The following is a 14,833-nucleotide window of genomic DNA, read 5'->3' on the forward strand; positions in this document are numbered from 1 at the left end:
AATAACTGGGAACATGGTGCATTGGATACACCGGTCTACCTGAGGTCCAGACCCGAGGTCTGGCCCTGGCTTCTGCCTTTCTCTTGCTGCACACTTCACCTGGATCTCCTGTGGCCCTCTGGATATTTACGTTGTATGAATGATTTTTATTTTGGGGGGGTGCGTGCGGTGGTGACAGGGACTCACTCTGTCACCCAGGCTGGAGTACAGTGGTGCAATCTTGGCTCACTGCAGCCTCGACCTCCTGGGCTCAGATGATTCCCCTACCTCAGCCCCCCAAGTAGCTGGGACTACAGGTGCGCACTGCCACTCCCGGCTTTGTCTTTTTGTGGTAGAGACAGGGTTTCACCATGTTTCCCAGGCTAGTCTTGAACTCCTGGGCTCAACGAATCTTCCTGCCTCAACCTCCCAAAGTGTTGGGATTACAGGCGTGAGACACTGAGCCTAGCCCCTTACGAGTGATTTCTTTGCGTTTCTTCCCATCCTGCCTGCCCTATGTCCAGAGCCCACCTTGGTGACCACGGTAGCCCTCAGGCAGCTGAGTGTGGCCTCATGCAGGCTGCTTTCTCTTCTAGGTCAGCCTCTTGAAGAGGAGGCAGCATGTGGTCTCACTCAGAGGTTCCTCAATTGCGCCATGTATTAGAGATACGACCCAGGAGTGGGTGGGCTCTTTGAACATTCAGATTCCCAGGTCTTACCATGGAAGATTCTGATTTGGTAGGTGTATTTATAACCATTTCCTGGGCTGCTGCTAGTTTATCCTCTGTCAGCTCGTATCTGAGGCCTCTACAGCCCTACCAGTTTGGTGGTTTTCTTATTTTTCTCATTTGGTGTAAGAATGGATGAGATCACATTTCTCTGGCTGTTAGGCAGAAAGCACACCTAAGCCTCGGGGCTGTTTATTTGAGAGAATTTTGAAAGCCTGATGCAATCAGAAAGCCCCCTGTTTAAATGTGGGCCTATCTTTTATTAGCTGTGAACCATTGGTTAAGTTTCTTAGTCGTTCTGAACCTGGTCATTTGTATGCAGTGATAATACCTGATTCTGGGGTGGTTGTGAGGGCCAGAGGCCCTGGTGTGCACAAGAGTGAAGTGTGAGTAGATGAGCAAGCACCACATGGTAGCGTGCGGTTGGAAGGGACTGTCCCTCCCGGCAGACTCAGAGGCAGCTGCTCTTCTGCTGGCCTTGGGGTGAGAAGGTGGCTCTCCTAACTCACATCCAGCTTGTTTTTTGGGGGGCCCCTTTGCTTTCTGGCCTTTGCTAAATGCTCTTTATAAATAATACTCTATATTTATACTAATATAGAATATAAATACTCTATATTTAATACTAATATTGTTGCCACCTCTCTACCTGTCATCCAGCTTCTCAGTGCTTGTGAGATAAAGTCTAGCCCATGAGGCAGGCCCATCCCACTTCCCCAGTCCCCTTGGATATCACCACTCTCTGCCTGGACACACCTGCTCCTTCTAGTGACCCTAACATTCCCCTCTCTGCCCGCTCAATCTGCATCTTCCCTCTTCTCTCCCTGGACAGCCTGTCCACCTGGCCCTCCAGGTGTTCTCAGGGCCCACCTTCTCTCATTCCCAGCGGTACTCAGGCTTTGCATGCACTGTAGGGTGGTTATCTGTTCCCTGTCTGCTTCCCCCTTCCCTGCCCTTGATCTCCCTGAGGGCAGCCATCTCGCTTTAGTCACCTTTTTGTCTGCCCCATGACAAGACTCAGAGACTCTGTAAACATTCAAATGAAGAAGCAACTAGGTAGGCACATGGATTTGGGAGTTGGATGGGCTGAGATTTTCCTCAGGGGAAAACAGACTTGCCCGTGAGGACAAGTCCAGGAGTTTATTTAAAAAATGTGCAGGCTGTGGCGATGATAACAGCAAGAAGACACTGGGTGATTGTGAAGTCAGTTAGGTTTCTTCGATCTGTAGTTTAGGCATGGACTAGGGGTGCTTTGACAGCCTCCAACATTGGCAAAGAACTGGGGATTTTAGTTTGTCACAGGCTTTAAATAAGCCAGTGGTGTGACATGGATACCAGGAACCCTGATGTCCCAGCTGTGGTGTTGGCTATCAGTTGGTTGGGAAATAACCTTTTTTTTTTTTTTTTTGAGATGGAGTTTCGCTCTTTTGCCCAGGCTGGAGTGCAGTGGCGCAATCTCGGCTCACTGCAACCTCCGCCTTCCAGTTTCAAGCAATTGTCCTGCCTCAGCCTCCCGAGTAGCTGGGACTGCAGGTGCCTGCCACCACACCCAGCTAATTTTTGTATTTTTAGTAGAGACAGGGATTCACCATGTTGGCTAGGCTGGTCTTGATCTCCTAACCTTGTGATCTGCCCTCCTCAGCCTCCCAAAGTGCTGGGATTACAGGCGTGAGTCACCGCACCCAGCGGAAATACGTATTCTTTTAATAAATGGTAGCTCGTATTCCCTTGACCTACCCCATTTTAAGAACAAATCTACCCACGTGCGAGGTCACATAGATGCTATTGAGGTTGGTGCATCTGGTGCCAGGTTTGAGTGAAGGCCTTTGGCAGCTATCAGGGAAACTGTTTTAGGGGACCCAGAATTGACGTGAACAGGCCCATGGGACTAAGGTGTGTGTGGGAGGTGAAAGGGTATCATTTACAGGGGCCACCCACTGAGGTTTTCAGGCCTTTGCTTGCTGTCTGTTGGATCCAGCGAAAGTGAACACATAGTTGTTGGGCTTGCTCTTCTTCTTCTCTCCTGAGCTCAGCCCAAGGATCCTATCTACCAGCCAGAGTTTGTGGAGAAAGGTCACCTTTTGTTCTGCAGGTGTGACGGATCTGGAGATGGTCAGGTAGCAGCCACATGTCCTCAGGACCAGAGAGTCTGGGTGGTTGTTCCAGTCCCTGGAATGACCAGGTGGACCCCCTGTGCCTGACTCCTCTGGCTGTCCACTATGAGGCAATGGGGAAGGGGTTTCTGGGTGCCACGCAAAGCTGTCTCCCACCGGGGGAGAGGTCTTCCAATCTGCATTGACCTTATCATTTGCCTTTGTGATTTGCTCACTGATGCTCCCCTTGTGAGCTTAGAATGGTGAGGAAGTCCTAGTGGTTGTAAATTCTGCTTTGTGGTGGAGGAGACTTTTTCCTCCTTCAAGAGAAGGGAAATGGTGGGGTAGGGTGAGAGAATGGGGAGGTGACTTCATTGCTCACCATCAGTTAGCTTCTTAACTGACATTTTAGTCCCCTCCCCTCCCCAGACATAATGGAGATGTCTGTCCTGACTTAAGGGGGCTTAGTCTGCAGCTGGCTGCTGCATTTGTTACTGTGGTTAGAGTCCCAGGCTGCAGAGGGACGCTGGTGTGTGCAGGCTCAATCTGCCCTCTTCTGCACCAGCAAAGCTGGACTTTTTTTTTTTCCAAGCTTGAGAAAAGTCATTACGCATTGACAAGGCTGTGTCAGGCCTGAGTGCCAGCCATGGTTTCCTGCTTTCCCATTTAGCCAGGTAAGGGTCAAGAGAATCTGTTTAGGGTATGAGTCAAGATAGTGAGCTACAGCCAGCTAGGTTCCTCTGGTTACTTTTATTATGAAGTCATTTTGACAGCAGAATTAAGGAAGATGGAAAAAATACTACCCACAGTTGAGTGCAAGTCCAGGAAGTCTTTGGCCATTTGTATGTATGGTATTGCCATGGTTGCGATCATGAGTGTGTAGTATAGGACTCTTTCCCCTGGCGTTCCTGTGCGTGTCTGTTGCATAGTGCTACCCTCGCTATTTTAATGCCTCCCCGGCCCATCACATGAATGCTGCCCTACAGGTGTTGGGCTCACTGCATAGTTCCACTTCTCCCTCTTGTGAGAAACACAGCTCTAAACACCTCTACATGCATTGCTCTTTTATTTCCTCGTGATGCCTTTTGGGACTGGAGTTCTTGGCCAAGAAATGACCGTATCTGGGGCTCTTGATGGGTTTGACTGTATCTCTCTGAAATGACACCAGGAAGAACTGTCAACTCTGTCATGTGATGTGGAGGAGCCCTAGACACCCTTGAAACCATTTGCATGTGAAAGGTTAGGACAGGAGTGGGACAAGAACAAAGGGCAGGGGTTCTAGAGGGAATTAGCCTATGCCTGAAGCCTGTCCTGCTGTTCTGAGTCCTGGCAACCTCTAGCTGTGTGACTCTGGATGGATTACTTAATTGCCCTGGGCTTCCATTTTTCTCATCTGTGGCAATACTACTGTTTAATTAATGGAATAATCAGTTGCCTGGCACACTGTTATTACCAAAGAAATGACAGTGTTGTTGTAAGACATACAGAACAGAGAAGAGCGACATTTGGGTTTGGCACTGCCCAGAGCTCACCTTCTAATGGAAAATCTTCCAATTTTATGGAATCTAGTTAAAACCACACTTCCAAGAAGTGAGCAGGGTTGGGATTTTTGTCCTCATTTTGCAGGAGAGAAGCAGAGGTGCAGATAGTTGTTGGAAAGGAGGATAGAACAGACAACTGGGGATAAACAAGCAGCATATATGGTAGAAAGAACTGAGGATGTGGCAGCAGGGAGCTGGGCTTCTGTTTTATTTCCCAAAACTTGAGCTCTACCCAATGGAAAGAGTATTAGGTATGACATGCACAGACCTGGACCAGCCTCAGTTCTTGCATCTATGCAACAAGGCCAGTGATAACCTAATATGTGGGTGCTGTTGGAAGGCTCAGACAACAGAAGTTCCTATAACATGGGAAGTTAGCATGTGCCTCCTGCCTCCCTGGGTGGTTCCTTTAGTATTGGTCCAGCTGCTGTTAGTGTCAGGTGCTGCGAGCAGTGATGGACAGGCCTCTGAGAGCTTCTAGCCTAGGAAGGAAGACAGATGTCAAACAAAATCTCATGCAGGGAAATAAAGGTAAAATCATATGTCTGGGATGGTTATCATTAGAAGGCATGGGAAGAACACCTTTCTGCTAAAAGTGGTCGTGACCTTTGGCCCACACCGAGTTTTGTGGTGGGGTCCGAATTAAGGATTCTGTGGGGAAACTTCACAGATGGGTGGTGCCTGTTCTTGTAGCTGGGGGCCTCTTGATACCCCTAAGGGAATCAGATAGCAGATGGGTCATTCTTAATTTGATCCTCGTTAAAAATACTTTTTTTTTTTTTTTTTTTTTTGAGACAGAGTCTGGCTCTGTCGCCCAGGCTGGAGTGCAGTGGCGCGATCTCGGCTTACTGCAAGCTCCGCCTCCCAGGTTCACGTCATTCTCCTTCCTCTGCTTCCCAAGTAGCTGGGACCACAGGCACCCACCACCACACCTAGCTAATTTTTTGTATTTTTAGTAGAGACGGGGTTTCACCGTGTTAGCCAGGATGGTCTCGATCTCCTGACCTCATGATCCGCCCGCCTCGGCCTCCCAAAGTGCTGGGATTACAGGCCTGAGCCACCGTGCCCAGCCCTAAAAAGATTTTTTAAAAATTGTTAGTTGATAAATAATAGCTGTATGTTTATGGTATACAATGTGATGTTTCAGTGTATATATACATTGTAGAAAGATTAAATCAAGCTGATTTCACTTTTTTTTTTTTTTTTTTTTTTTTTTGAGACGGAGTCTCGCTGTGTCTCCCAGATTGGAGTGCAGTGGCGCGATCTCGGCTCACTGCAAGCTCCACCTCCCAGGTTCACGCCATTCTCCCTTTCAGCCTCCCGAGTAGCTGGGACTACAGGCGCCCGCCACCACACCCGGCTAATTTTTTGTATTTTTAGTAGAGACGGAGTTTCACCGTGTTAGCCAGGATGGTCTCAATCTCCTGACTTCGTGATCCACCCGCCTCGGCCTCCTAAAGTGCTGGGATTACAGGCGTGAGCCACCGCGCCCGGCCTTGATTTCACATTTTTTGTGGTGAGACTTTCAAATCTAGGCTCAGCAGTTTTGAAATATCCATTATTATTAACCGATCACCATGCTGTGCAGTAGCTTCCGTAAACACACTCCTCCTGTCTCTCTGGAACTTTGTATCCTTTGACCAGCATCTTCCCTTTCTCCACCTCCCTCACAACTGCAGCCTCTGTAACCACCCTTCTAGTCTCTGTTTTGGTGAATTCTACTTTTTATTTTCTTATTTTAATTTTTAATTTTTTTTGAGATAGGGGTCTCACTCTGTTGCCAAGGCTGGAGTGCAGCGGTTCAATTACAGCTCACTGCAGCCTTGACCTCCTGGGCTGGTTGGTCCTCCCACCTCAGCTTCCTGGGTAGCTGAGACTACAGGTGTGTGCCATCACACCCAGCTAATTTTTTATAGTTTTTGTAGAGACGGAATTTTGCCATGTTGCCCAGGCTGGTCTGGATCTCCTGGGCACAAGCAATCCACCCGCCTCAGCCTTCCAAAGTGCTGGGATTACAGGTGTGAGCCACTGTGGCTGGCCAGTTCTAGTGTTTTAGATTCTACGTATAAGTGAGATCATGCAGTATTTGTCTTTCTGAGCCTGGCTTATTTCACTTAGCATAATGTTCCCCAGATTCATCCATGTTGTTGCAAATGACGGGATTTCCTCTTTTTTTTTTTTTAAAGCCTGAATAGTATTTCATTGTGTGTATATACTGCATTTTCTTTACTCATTCATCCATTTATGGACACAGGTTATTTCCATTTGAGCTTCACTTTTAAAAATTAAAAGTTTAGTATCTACAGAGACTTGGGCAAAAAAAGTAGTGCTTTCAGAAAAGGATAATGTGCTCCATTCACATGAATGTTGTTACATTTAAAAAATGGGCTGGGCATGTGGGTCACGCCTATAATCCAGGACTTTGGGAGGCCAAGGCAGGAGGATTACTTGAGCCCAGGAGCTCAAAACCAACCTTGGCAATATAGTTAGAAGCTGTCTCTACCGCCCCCCCGCCAAAAAAAAAAAAAAAAAAAAAAAAAAAAAAAAAAAAAGCAGTGCATGGTGGCACGTCCCTGTAGTCCTAGCTACTCCTATGCAGGAGGCTGAGGTAGAAGGGTTACTTGAGCCCAGGAATTTCAGGCTGCGGGAAGCTATGATTGTACCACTGCATTCCAGCCTGGACAGCTGGACAACAGAGCAAGACCCTGTCTCAAAGAAATGCAAATGTAGATCAGTTTCTCTTCTGGTTGGCCTAATAGTAATAGGCCTTCTGTTTCCCAGTGTGGATCTGGGCCCTGGATCCTGGGTCCTGAGTTCTTGTTAAGTGCTTTCTTGGTTTTCGTGTCAGGGCAAGGGGTGAGTGAGAACAGAGGGAACATTTGGTTCCCTAAGAGGGACGCAGCAAGAACCAGGGTTCGAATTAGGCCTATCACCGATGGACAGCAGGACTTGGAACACTGCAAGATGTCAGCAGGCAGTTTTTCTTTTCTTTTTTTTTTTTTTTGAGATGGAGTCTCACTGTGTCGCCCAGGGTGGAGTGCAGTGGTGCAATCTCAGCTCACTGCAACCTCCACCTCCGGGTTCAAGTGATTCTCCTCCTCAGTCTCCCGAGTAGCTGGGACTACAGGTGCCCACCACCATGCCCGGCTAATTTTTTAATTTTTAGTAGAGACAGGTTTTCACCCTATTGGCCAGGCTGGTCTCGAACTCCTGACCTTGTGATCCACCTGCCTTGGCCTCCCAAAGTGCTGGGATTACAGGCGTGAGCCACCGCGCCCAGCCAGCAGGCAGTTTTTCATGGTGCAGGGTCGTGTGGGGCCCTGTACCACATGGTGGACCCAAGTTGTCTTGTGTAATCCTCACATGCCCCTGCTAAAGTAGCACCAGCCCCACTTTGACAGGGGAGCAGACAGAGCCTCAGGGAGGTCCCACCACTGGTAAGCAGTGTGTCCTGATGTTCCCACCGCCTGCCCAGTCCAGGGCTGCAGGCTGGGCTTCCTGCATACCACAGCGCCTCCTACAGGAAGGACCCTGGAGGGAGGTTGGAACCAGGCCAGACTTCCCAGAGGAACTCGTCCAGTCTGGCTGCATATGAAGGAAGGGGAAGGGACTGTTCTTTGCCTTGCCCTCTGTGTGACCTTCCAAGAGGTTATTTCCTGCTGGGGCCAGCGGGAGTGAAGTCTCAGGGCAGTGGGAGGGGCCCTTTGCACACTAATGGTTCTGGTTGTTCCCTCTGCTCTCTTTCCCCCTCCGTCCCTCTGTCCACACTCCCACTCATCCTTTAAGGTGACACTTCCTTTGGAAAGCCTCCATAGACACTTCTTATGCCACCAGAAAACAAAAAACCCACTGCCTTCCCTGGCTTTTGACACCTTCCCTTTTCTCGTGTGGGTCGCTATCCCTTTGAGAATCTGAAGCGCTCCAGATTTCTCATCCACTAAGATTCACCTTCTCACACCCGCCTGTGTTTCTGTCTGGTCATTGACCTCTGGAATCTGTTCACCGAGGATAAGAATCCCTGCCCTGCTCTGTGGACACTAGGTGCCTACTCGTTACTCTTTCTCCTCAGTACCCAGCGTGGAGTATCTGGCACGGGGGAGCCAGTCAGTATTTGTCAACTAATCAAGTCTGCTGGAGGAGCTCTCTAGTGCCCGCCTTGAGCACGTGCAGCAAGAATAGGATCAGAGTTGACTTGGGCTGGCTCCCCACACTCCTGATACACACACACAGAGGGTATCTGGGCAGGGCCGCGCGATGGGCCTGGTGAGGAGCTGTACTGGCTCTGCATGCCGTGGCCTGGGCCTTGTGGTGCCATATGGATGGTGAGGCCCGGCGTGCCTGTCCTCTGAGTGGAGCAGGCCCTCCTTTCCACCGCTGAGGGCACATTGACAGGTGCTATCCCTTGGCGCCAGCCTTCGTCAGGCCCTGGGTATCAAGCCTCACCATTAGAATGCCTGAAGGCTGCCGCACCCTTTCTCTTTGTCCCCTAAGCACCACCACCTTTTTGTCAAAGGCGCCTTCCTTCCCCCAGTGAGTCAGCAGCAGAACCTCAGTTGTTTCTGCTCCTCCCTGTCTCCCCACAGTGTTGAGGCACCTCCTTGTTCTAGTCCACGGCTACTGACCTAGTTCCCGTCCTTATCTCCAATCCTTATCTCTAGCCTCCTTGCTGTTCTCCCAGCCTCCCGCTCAGTGCTTTGTTCTTGCTCTGCTCAGAAGCCTTTAGGGAACACATGAACCCACAGGAGAGCAGTGACTCTTAGCTAATCCCAGCCTCTTGGATGGTAGTCCCCACCTGCTCCTGCTGACTCTTGGTGAAGCACTGAATGGGGAATCAGATCTGTCTTCACTGCACAGATCATCTGACATCATCTTCTAATGTCTTGGTGAAGCAGGTATTACAACACTGCCCTGTCTGCTCACAGGATTGCTGAGAACATCTGATAAGGATGATGGGCGTGGAAGCTTACCATGACCTCTGCAGAGGCACACCGTTCTGGGCCTGTGCCCCACTGGCTTTTCTGTAGCCCTTTCCTTCCTGCCCTGGCCTGATTCTCCCTGCTCTTCAGGCTCGACTGCTTCGTCTCCCTAAGCTGCAGGCTTTTCTCCATCATTTCCTTCTTGTAATAGTGATATGATGTCAGTATGATTATCCTCATTTTTGTAGATGAGGAAACTGAGGCCAGACGGGTCGTATAACTTGCCCACGGTCACACAGCCAAGATGAAATGGACCTGGGATTTCCCCGCTCCTGTGCACCACTGTGCTGTGCCTGCTGTAATTGGTGTCAGGCCTGTGGGTACAAATTGGTAACAACAAACGTCTGCCCTTTAGGAACTCTTGGTCTGGTCTGCAGAGAGAGTGGATGCTTGGATCAAGTCATCCTAGCAGCACATTGAGTGCAGGGGACCCAGAGTGAGGAGTTCTGCAGCCTGACGAGATCTCAGCCTGCCCAGGAGAAGCAGAGTCTATCCCCCTTGCTCCCTCCCAGTCTCTGGGCAGTAGAGATCTGTGCAGTTTCTGGTCCCAGGCATGGTGGTGTTCAGCCGACTTCTTACCACTCCCTCTTCAGGGTGGGTCAGATTCCGGGTGACTGCCCTACCTGCTAAATGCCCTTGGAACACAGCTCCCACCACGGCCACACCCAACAGGAAGTCCCTCCACCCCAGCATGGGGCTGCACTGGCCCTGAGGATGGGCACAAGGTGACACTGGGGAGCCTGCCAAGTTTGCCCCAGCATTGTCTGTCTCTTCCTGTCACCTTCAGGCACTATGTGCCCATCTCTTTTGATTTTTTTCCCCATCCCAGACCCAAATCAGAACTGGAAAGGCTCAAAGTGGGGCCAGTTTGGCCTCTTCTTAGGGGGCTTGGATTTTGAGGCCTTATTCTCTTAACTGTTGAACAGAGGGCAGTTTCCCATGGACATCATAGCAGGCGTACTCAGAGCTAATGAGGCATGTCACCTGGGGGTTGGAAAGTGTTTCTGTACCCATGAGTTGAGTCTCTAGCTTCTTCAGGAAGCTAAAGAAGGGTGGGAAGACCCTAGATGAGAAGTTGAATGTCTCTCTCTTAATCCTTTCCTGCTTCCCTTATTTCCTTCTGGAAGGGAGAGCTCTAGGCAGCAGCTCCTAAAAGTTTGAGTCCTTGGGAAGTCTTAGGAAGAGGGAGAGGCTTATTCCTCATCCCCTGAGCTCAAGTCCTCCTGCTTCGGCACACTTGCCCCCAGTGACAGTTCCCAGCCCTCATTTTAACCTTAACCCCCCTCCCAAACAGACACACAAACAGCAGCAAGCTGGGGCAGGTCCAGGCTGGGAGTGGAGGATCTCACTTGACTTCTGGTCTTCCCCTTTCCTCCCATGACACATTTTGTAGGCTACCACAGTGCCCGTTCAGTGTGTCAGCCCTCATGCCCACGGCGCTGGAGGAATGCCTTGTGAGCCCTGCCCCTGACACCATCAGGTGAGGCTGGGCCAGCTATGTGGGTCTGCTCTGCAAGCTGTGACAGTGCTGTTGCTTCGCTCTCATGTCTTTGTAGGGAGTTACCACTCCCAGGAATGCTCTGTCTTCTTTAGCTGCCTCGTAATCCCCCAGCGGGCATTTAGAATTGAGTTTAAGGATTACTTCCTTCCCCAACAACACCTATCCCTTGCTAATTCCCTAAGTGTACGAGATACTTAGTAAAGCTTTCCTCGCTACTCATGGCACAGTTACATTTTCTAAGTCTGCTCCTTTGAGTAGACTTGAGATTCTTGAGGACAGGGTTCTTATTTTCTTTGTCTTTGTACCCAAGGTAGACCTAGCCCACAAAGGAGACTGCGGGGAGCAAGGAAAGAGAGATCTTCATCTTACTGTGGGTGGGAAGGGACAACAGGAGGGCATAGAGCAGCCTCTCGTCTTCCTCCCTCCTCCTGTAGGCCTGGTGTTGATTGACCTGCTTCTAGCAGTGGTACTACATTCAGACAGCAGTGTGGATTGATGCTGCCCCCATGCTTCATGTGCCATCCAGAGGCAGGTGTACTCATCCAGTGAGGGATCCTTCCAGAGAGAGGAGACTGAGGAGCAAACCCATTGTTGAAATACCAAGTCTGAGGAGATGAGATGGAGGCATGTGCCAAAATTGATAAACCTTTAGCTGGTCTGATAAAGAAAAATGACACAAATTAGCAATATCAGTGAACATCACTACAGATCTTACAGACATTGAAAGGCTATTAAGAGAACAATATAAGTCACTTTGTGCCAGTAAATTCAGTAACTTAGGTGAAACAGACATCTTGAAAGACATAAATTAGTAACACTGACTGGAGAAGAAATAGAAAATCTGTACAGTCCTATAACTAAAATCTTTTCCCAAAGAAAACTTCAGGCCAAGATTGCTTCATTGAAGTCTTGTTGAACATTTAAGAAAGAAATGATACCAACCCTGCACAGCTCTAATTTTATTTGTAACAGTTTTGTCTCTGATAAAAAGGATTTCAAACATTAGGAAACAGGTCAGTCAGACTCTGTCCTGAGCAGGGCTGTATTTGAGACCCCCTGAAGTCCTTCCTCAAAGGCTTCTTCCTCCTGAAGGCTCTGGGACGAGGTGAGGGCATGGGTGCAAGGTCTAGGCGTGGAGATGTGGGCAGGGGTGAGAAATGTGGGAGTACATCCATTAATAGGCAAGTAGGCTATGGAGAGGGCCCCAGCCCAGGTCATGACTTTCCTGCCCCCCAGCCATCAGCGTTCCTGAGGTTTACTCTTCTGGAGTTGGTGAAGAGGGTAGCAGTTCAATTGGTAGAGTTTCTGAAGGTTGTTTAGCCCAGGCTCTGGGCTAGGCCTTGAGGTGCTCTAGGAGATGCCCCGTGCTGAGAGGTTCTTGAAGGGAAGGGGTAGTAAAGCCAACTGTGAATAGGAATGGCCACAGGCCTGTGCCCTGCGCCTACGGTCAGACCCTGATATGCACTGGGTAGGCCCAGAGGATTCCTTTGCCTGGGAATCTTAGAAGGCTGCTTTGAGGAGGTGGCCTTTGACCTGGCCTCTAGGACTGGCCAGATGGTGTTTTCTTGGGGGTTATCAGAGTAGGTATTTCATGATTTGAGACAAAATGTGGGGTGTAAGAGTGTTCTGGACAGAGCAGATGTGAGGTTGAGATGAATGGCTATTGTCCTGGGGGTATGGAGACCCAGTGGGAGCTTTGAGCAGAGGTGCAGTGTGGTCTGACCAGTATCTTTGAAGAGGAGGCCAGGAATGTGGATTGATAAGATGGAGAGCGACTTAGGGGAGATAGGTTGCAGAAAGAGGGAAAAATGCAGGAGGCAGCTGTATTCTCCAGAGTAGAGGGGAAGGCTGGCTGGCTGGCAAGGGTGGAGGGGAATGGCTGGGGGCTTGGTTGTGGTGGGGAGCTAAGGAGGTGGTAGAGGAGACTAGGGATTGGGAAGGAGGGAGAAGATGGCAAGATTTGGGAAGGGTGTGAGGTGGGGGGTGGGGGTGGTGAGGCATTGAGTCTGATTTAAAGGTCCCAGGGTGAGTGAAGTGTCTCTCGATTCCTGGGGAGGCTGTGCACCTTGGGCCCTGCCTGCTTTCCTACTGAGTGTCCAGCAGGGCCTAGGCTTGGACTTGGGCTGGCTGTGGCCATATCTGAGCACTGGGGCCAGGTCTGAACTGTGGGGAGCGCAGGAGAGGCAAGTAGAATCAGAGCTCTCTAGAAACTCGGCACCACTCTTCCACTCTTGATAGCCTCTCTCTCGTCTCCTTGGCAAGAACGAGGGCCAGGCATCAGGACGACCTGGAGGCAGACTTGCAGCTACTGCTGATGGGTTCTGTGACTTTGGACAAATCTTTTCCTTTTCCCTGACCGCCATTTCCCAGGTTTTCCCATGGGTTAAATTGAGGATCTAGAATGGGTGATCCTGCGAGCCCTCCAGGTCTGAGGCTCTTTGAGTCTCTCAGGTAGGGGTGAGCTTCAAGTGGTCTGCTGTTCCCTCCACTGTCCCAGGCAGCAAGGGGCCATATCTTGTGATTCAGGCCAGTGTCACCAAAAGCGATTTTCATTCCCATGAATGCCCATTATCCTATTTATGAATCACTCTTTGTCAGGAAGGCTGAGGTACACCTTGTCTCTCCCACTTATGTGGCCTGTTCATTTGTTCACCTGCTTCTGCCACAGATGTGGATCTTTATCTTTTTTGAGCCCCTGCTCTTAGCACAGCATCCCAAGCTGGGGTCATTTTTAACCTCATGCCGTCTGCAGAGCTAGTGCTGCACCCCACCCGCCAGATTGCTAGGCATTTTTAAAAAGTCATTTAGATAGTTGGGTGTTTTCTCATTTATTAATGAATAACTTGGCCTTTGCTGAGGCACTTGAATGTCTCTGGGGCTCCAGGAGGGTGGTGGCAGCTGTTTGACCTTGCTTGAGAGCTGAGAAAGGGCATGGTATTTGCAAAGCACTCCTCCCAAAGGCTGGACACTTTCCCGTAGTCCCCGCCTACTTCTGCCAGGTGGTTCAGGTTAACAGAACCCCTTTGGAAAAGAGTCTTCCTTTGTGGCTGGGGGTCTTGCCCCACCAGCCCACTGTGGGGAAAGAAGAGCCCTTTCTGCTTTTCCTTCTCTGCCCTTACCCAGGGCAGGTGTCTGCCACTACTTCCCCTGCGCTAGGCACTTCAGGGAGTAGCCTTCAGGGTGTCCGCTGGTTGGGAGTCGGGAAGGAATTTTTTGCTAGAATGTGCAGGCTCTGGCTTGCTTCATCGGCTTGTCTTTAGTCAGGGAGGGCTGCATGTGCCAGCAGGGCTCCTGTGGAAGCCCCTTCCGGGTCCCTGCAGCCCTGGGAGCCATTTGGAGGATCCTGATTTGTTTCTCAGTGAAGCATTTGTACTCTGTTCTCCCTTCCCTCTTTGGCCATCACCAAGCATCTGCCTGTCCACCCCAGAGCCTGCCTTGCCCAGCAGGGGTCGGTAGACTCTCCCCAGTCTCTCCTCGGTTTCTCCATTGCTTAAGAACACTGGCCAGAGCCCTCTGTGTTTGGCCCTTGCCTGACTTGACTGTCTTACCTGGCAATCATCGTCACCCCCTCCCCCAGCCCCAGTCACCTGCATGCTCTTCAGACCACACCCTGCCTTTGTTCAAGTTCTGCTTCCCACCGGGAATGCCCTTCCCACTCCTGTCCTCGATCCTGTATCACCCAATTCTGCCCAGCCCATCTCTCAGTAGGAAACCCCTCACCCCTTCCCCCAAGAACCATGTTCCACGTTGACCTCTCTCATGTAGCTGCTGTCACTTGGTCAGTTATATTGTTCCCGCTGCCTCATTGCCATGAGATGAGCTGCCCTGAGTTGGGGTAGGGGGCATCTTGATCTGTTCACATGACAGAAGCCTTTCTCTGGGCCAGGCCTCCAACCTAGTTTTGGTAGTCTGCTCCCCGGAGGTTGTGTGGCCAAGGAATGGCAGGGTCTGGTCGATGCCTGCAGTCTTCACATAAAGCAGATGCCATTCTTAGGAAGGCAGTTGTCAATGGCATAAA

General features: G+C 50.3%; 1 protein-coding gene across 3 annotated transcripts in view; it reads left to right on the forward strand.

The window, feature by feature from the left end:
- The window catches only part of CCDC12 (coiled-coil domain containing 12), a 61,166-nt gene that overhangs the window by 25,035 nt on the left and 21,298 nt on the right, over window positions 1-14,833 (forward strand). Inside the window, exon 1 of one of the 3 annotated variants that reach the window (XM_025376353.1) lies at window positions 9,060-9,230. The exons of the other annotated variants lie outside the window; for them this stretch is intronic. Within the exon in view, the coding sequence (XP_025232138.1) occupies window positions 9,162-9,230 (69 nt within the window). The 5' untranslated portion in view covers window positions 9,060-9,161. Of the gene's footprint in view, window positions 1-9,059; window positions 9,231-14,833 lie in introns of those variants that run through there. 3 annotated transcript variants of the gene reach the window in all.

The sequence above is a fragment of the Theropithecus gelada genome, chromosome 2, assembly GCF_003255815.1.
Source record: "Theropithecus gelada isolate Dixy chromosome 2, Tgel_1.0, whole genome shotgun sequence".
Lineage (NCBI taxonomy): Eukaryota > Metazoa > Chordata > Mammalia > Primates > Cercopithecidae > Theropithecus > Theropithecus gelada.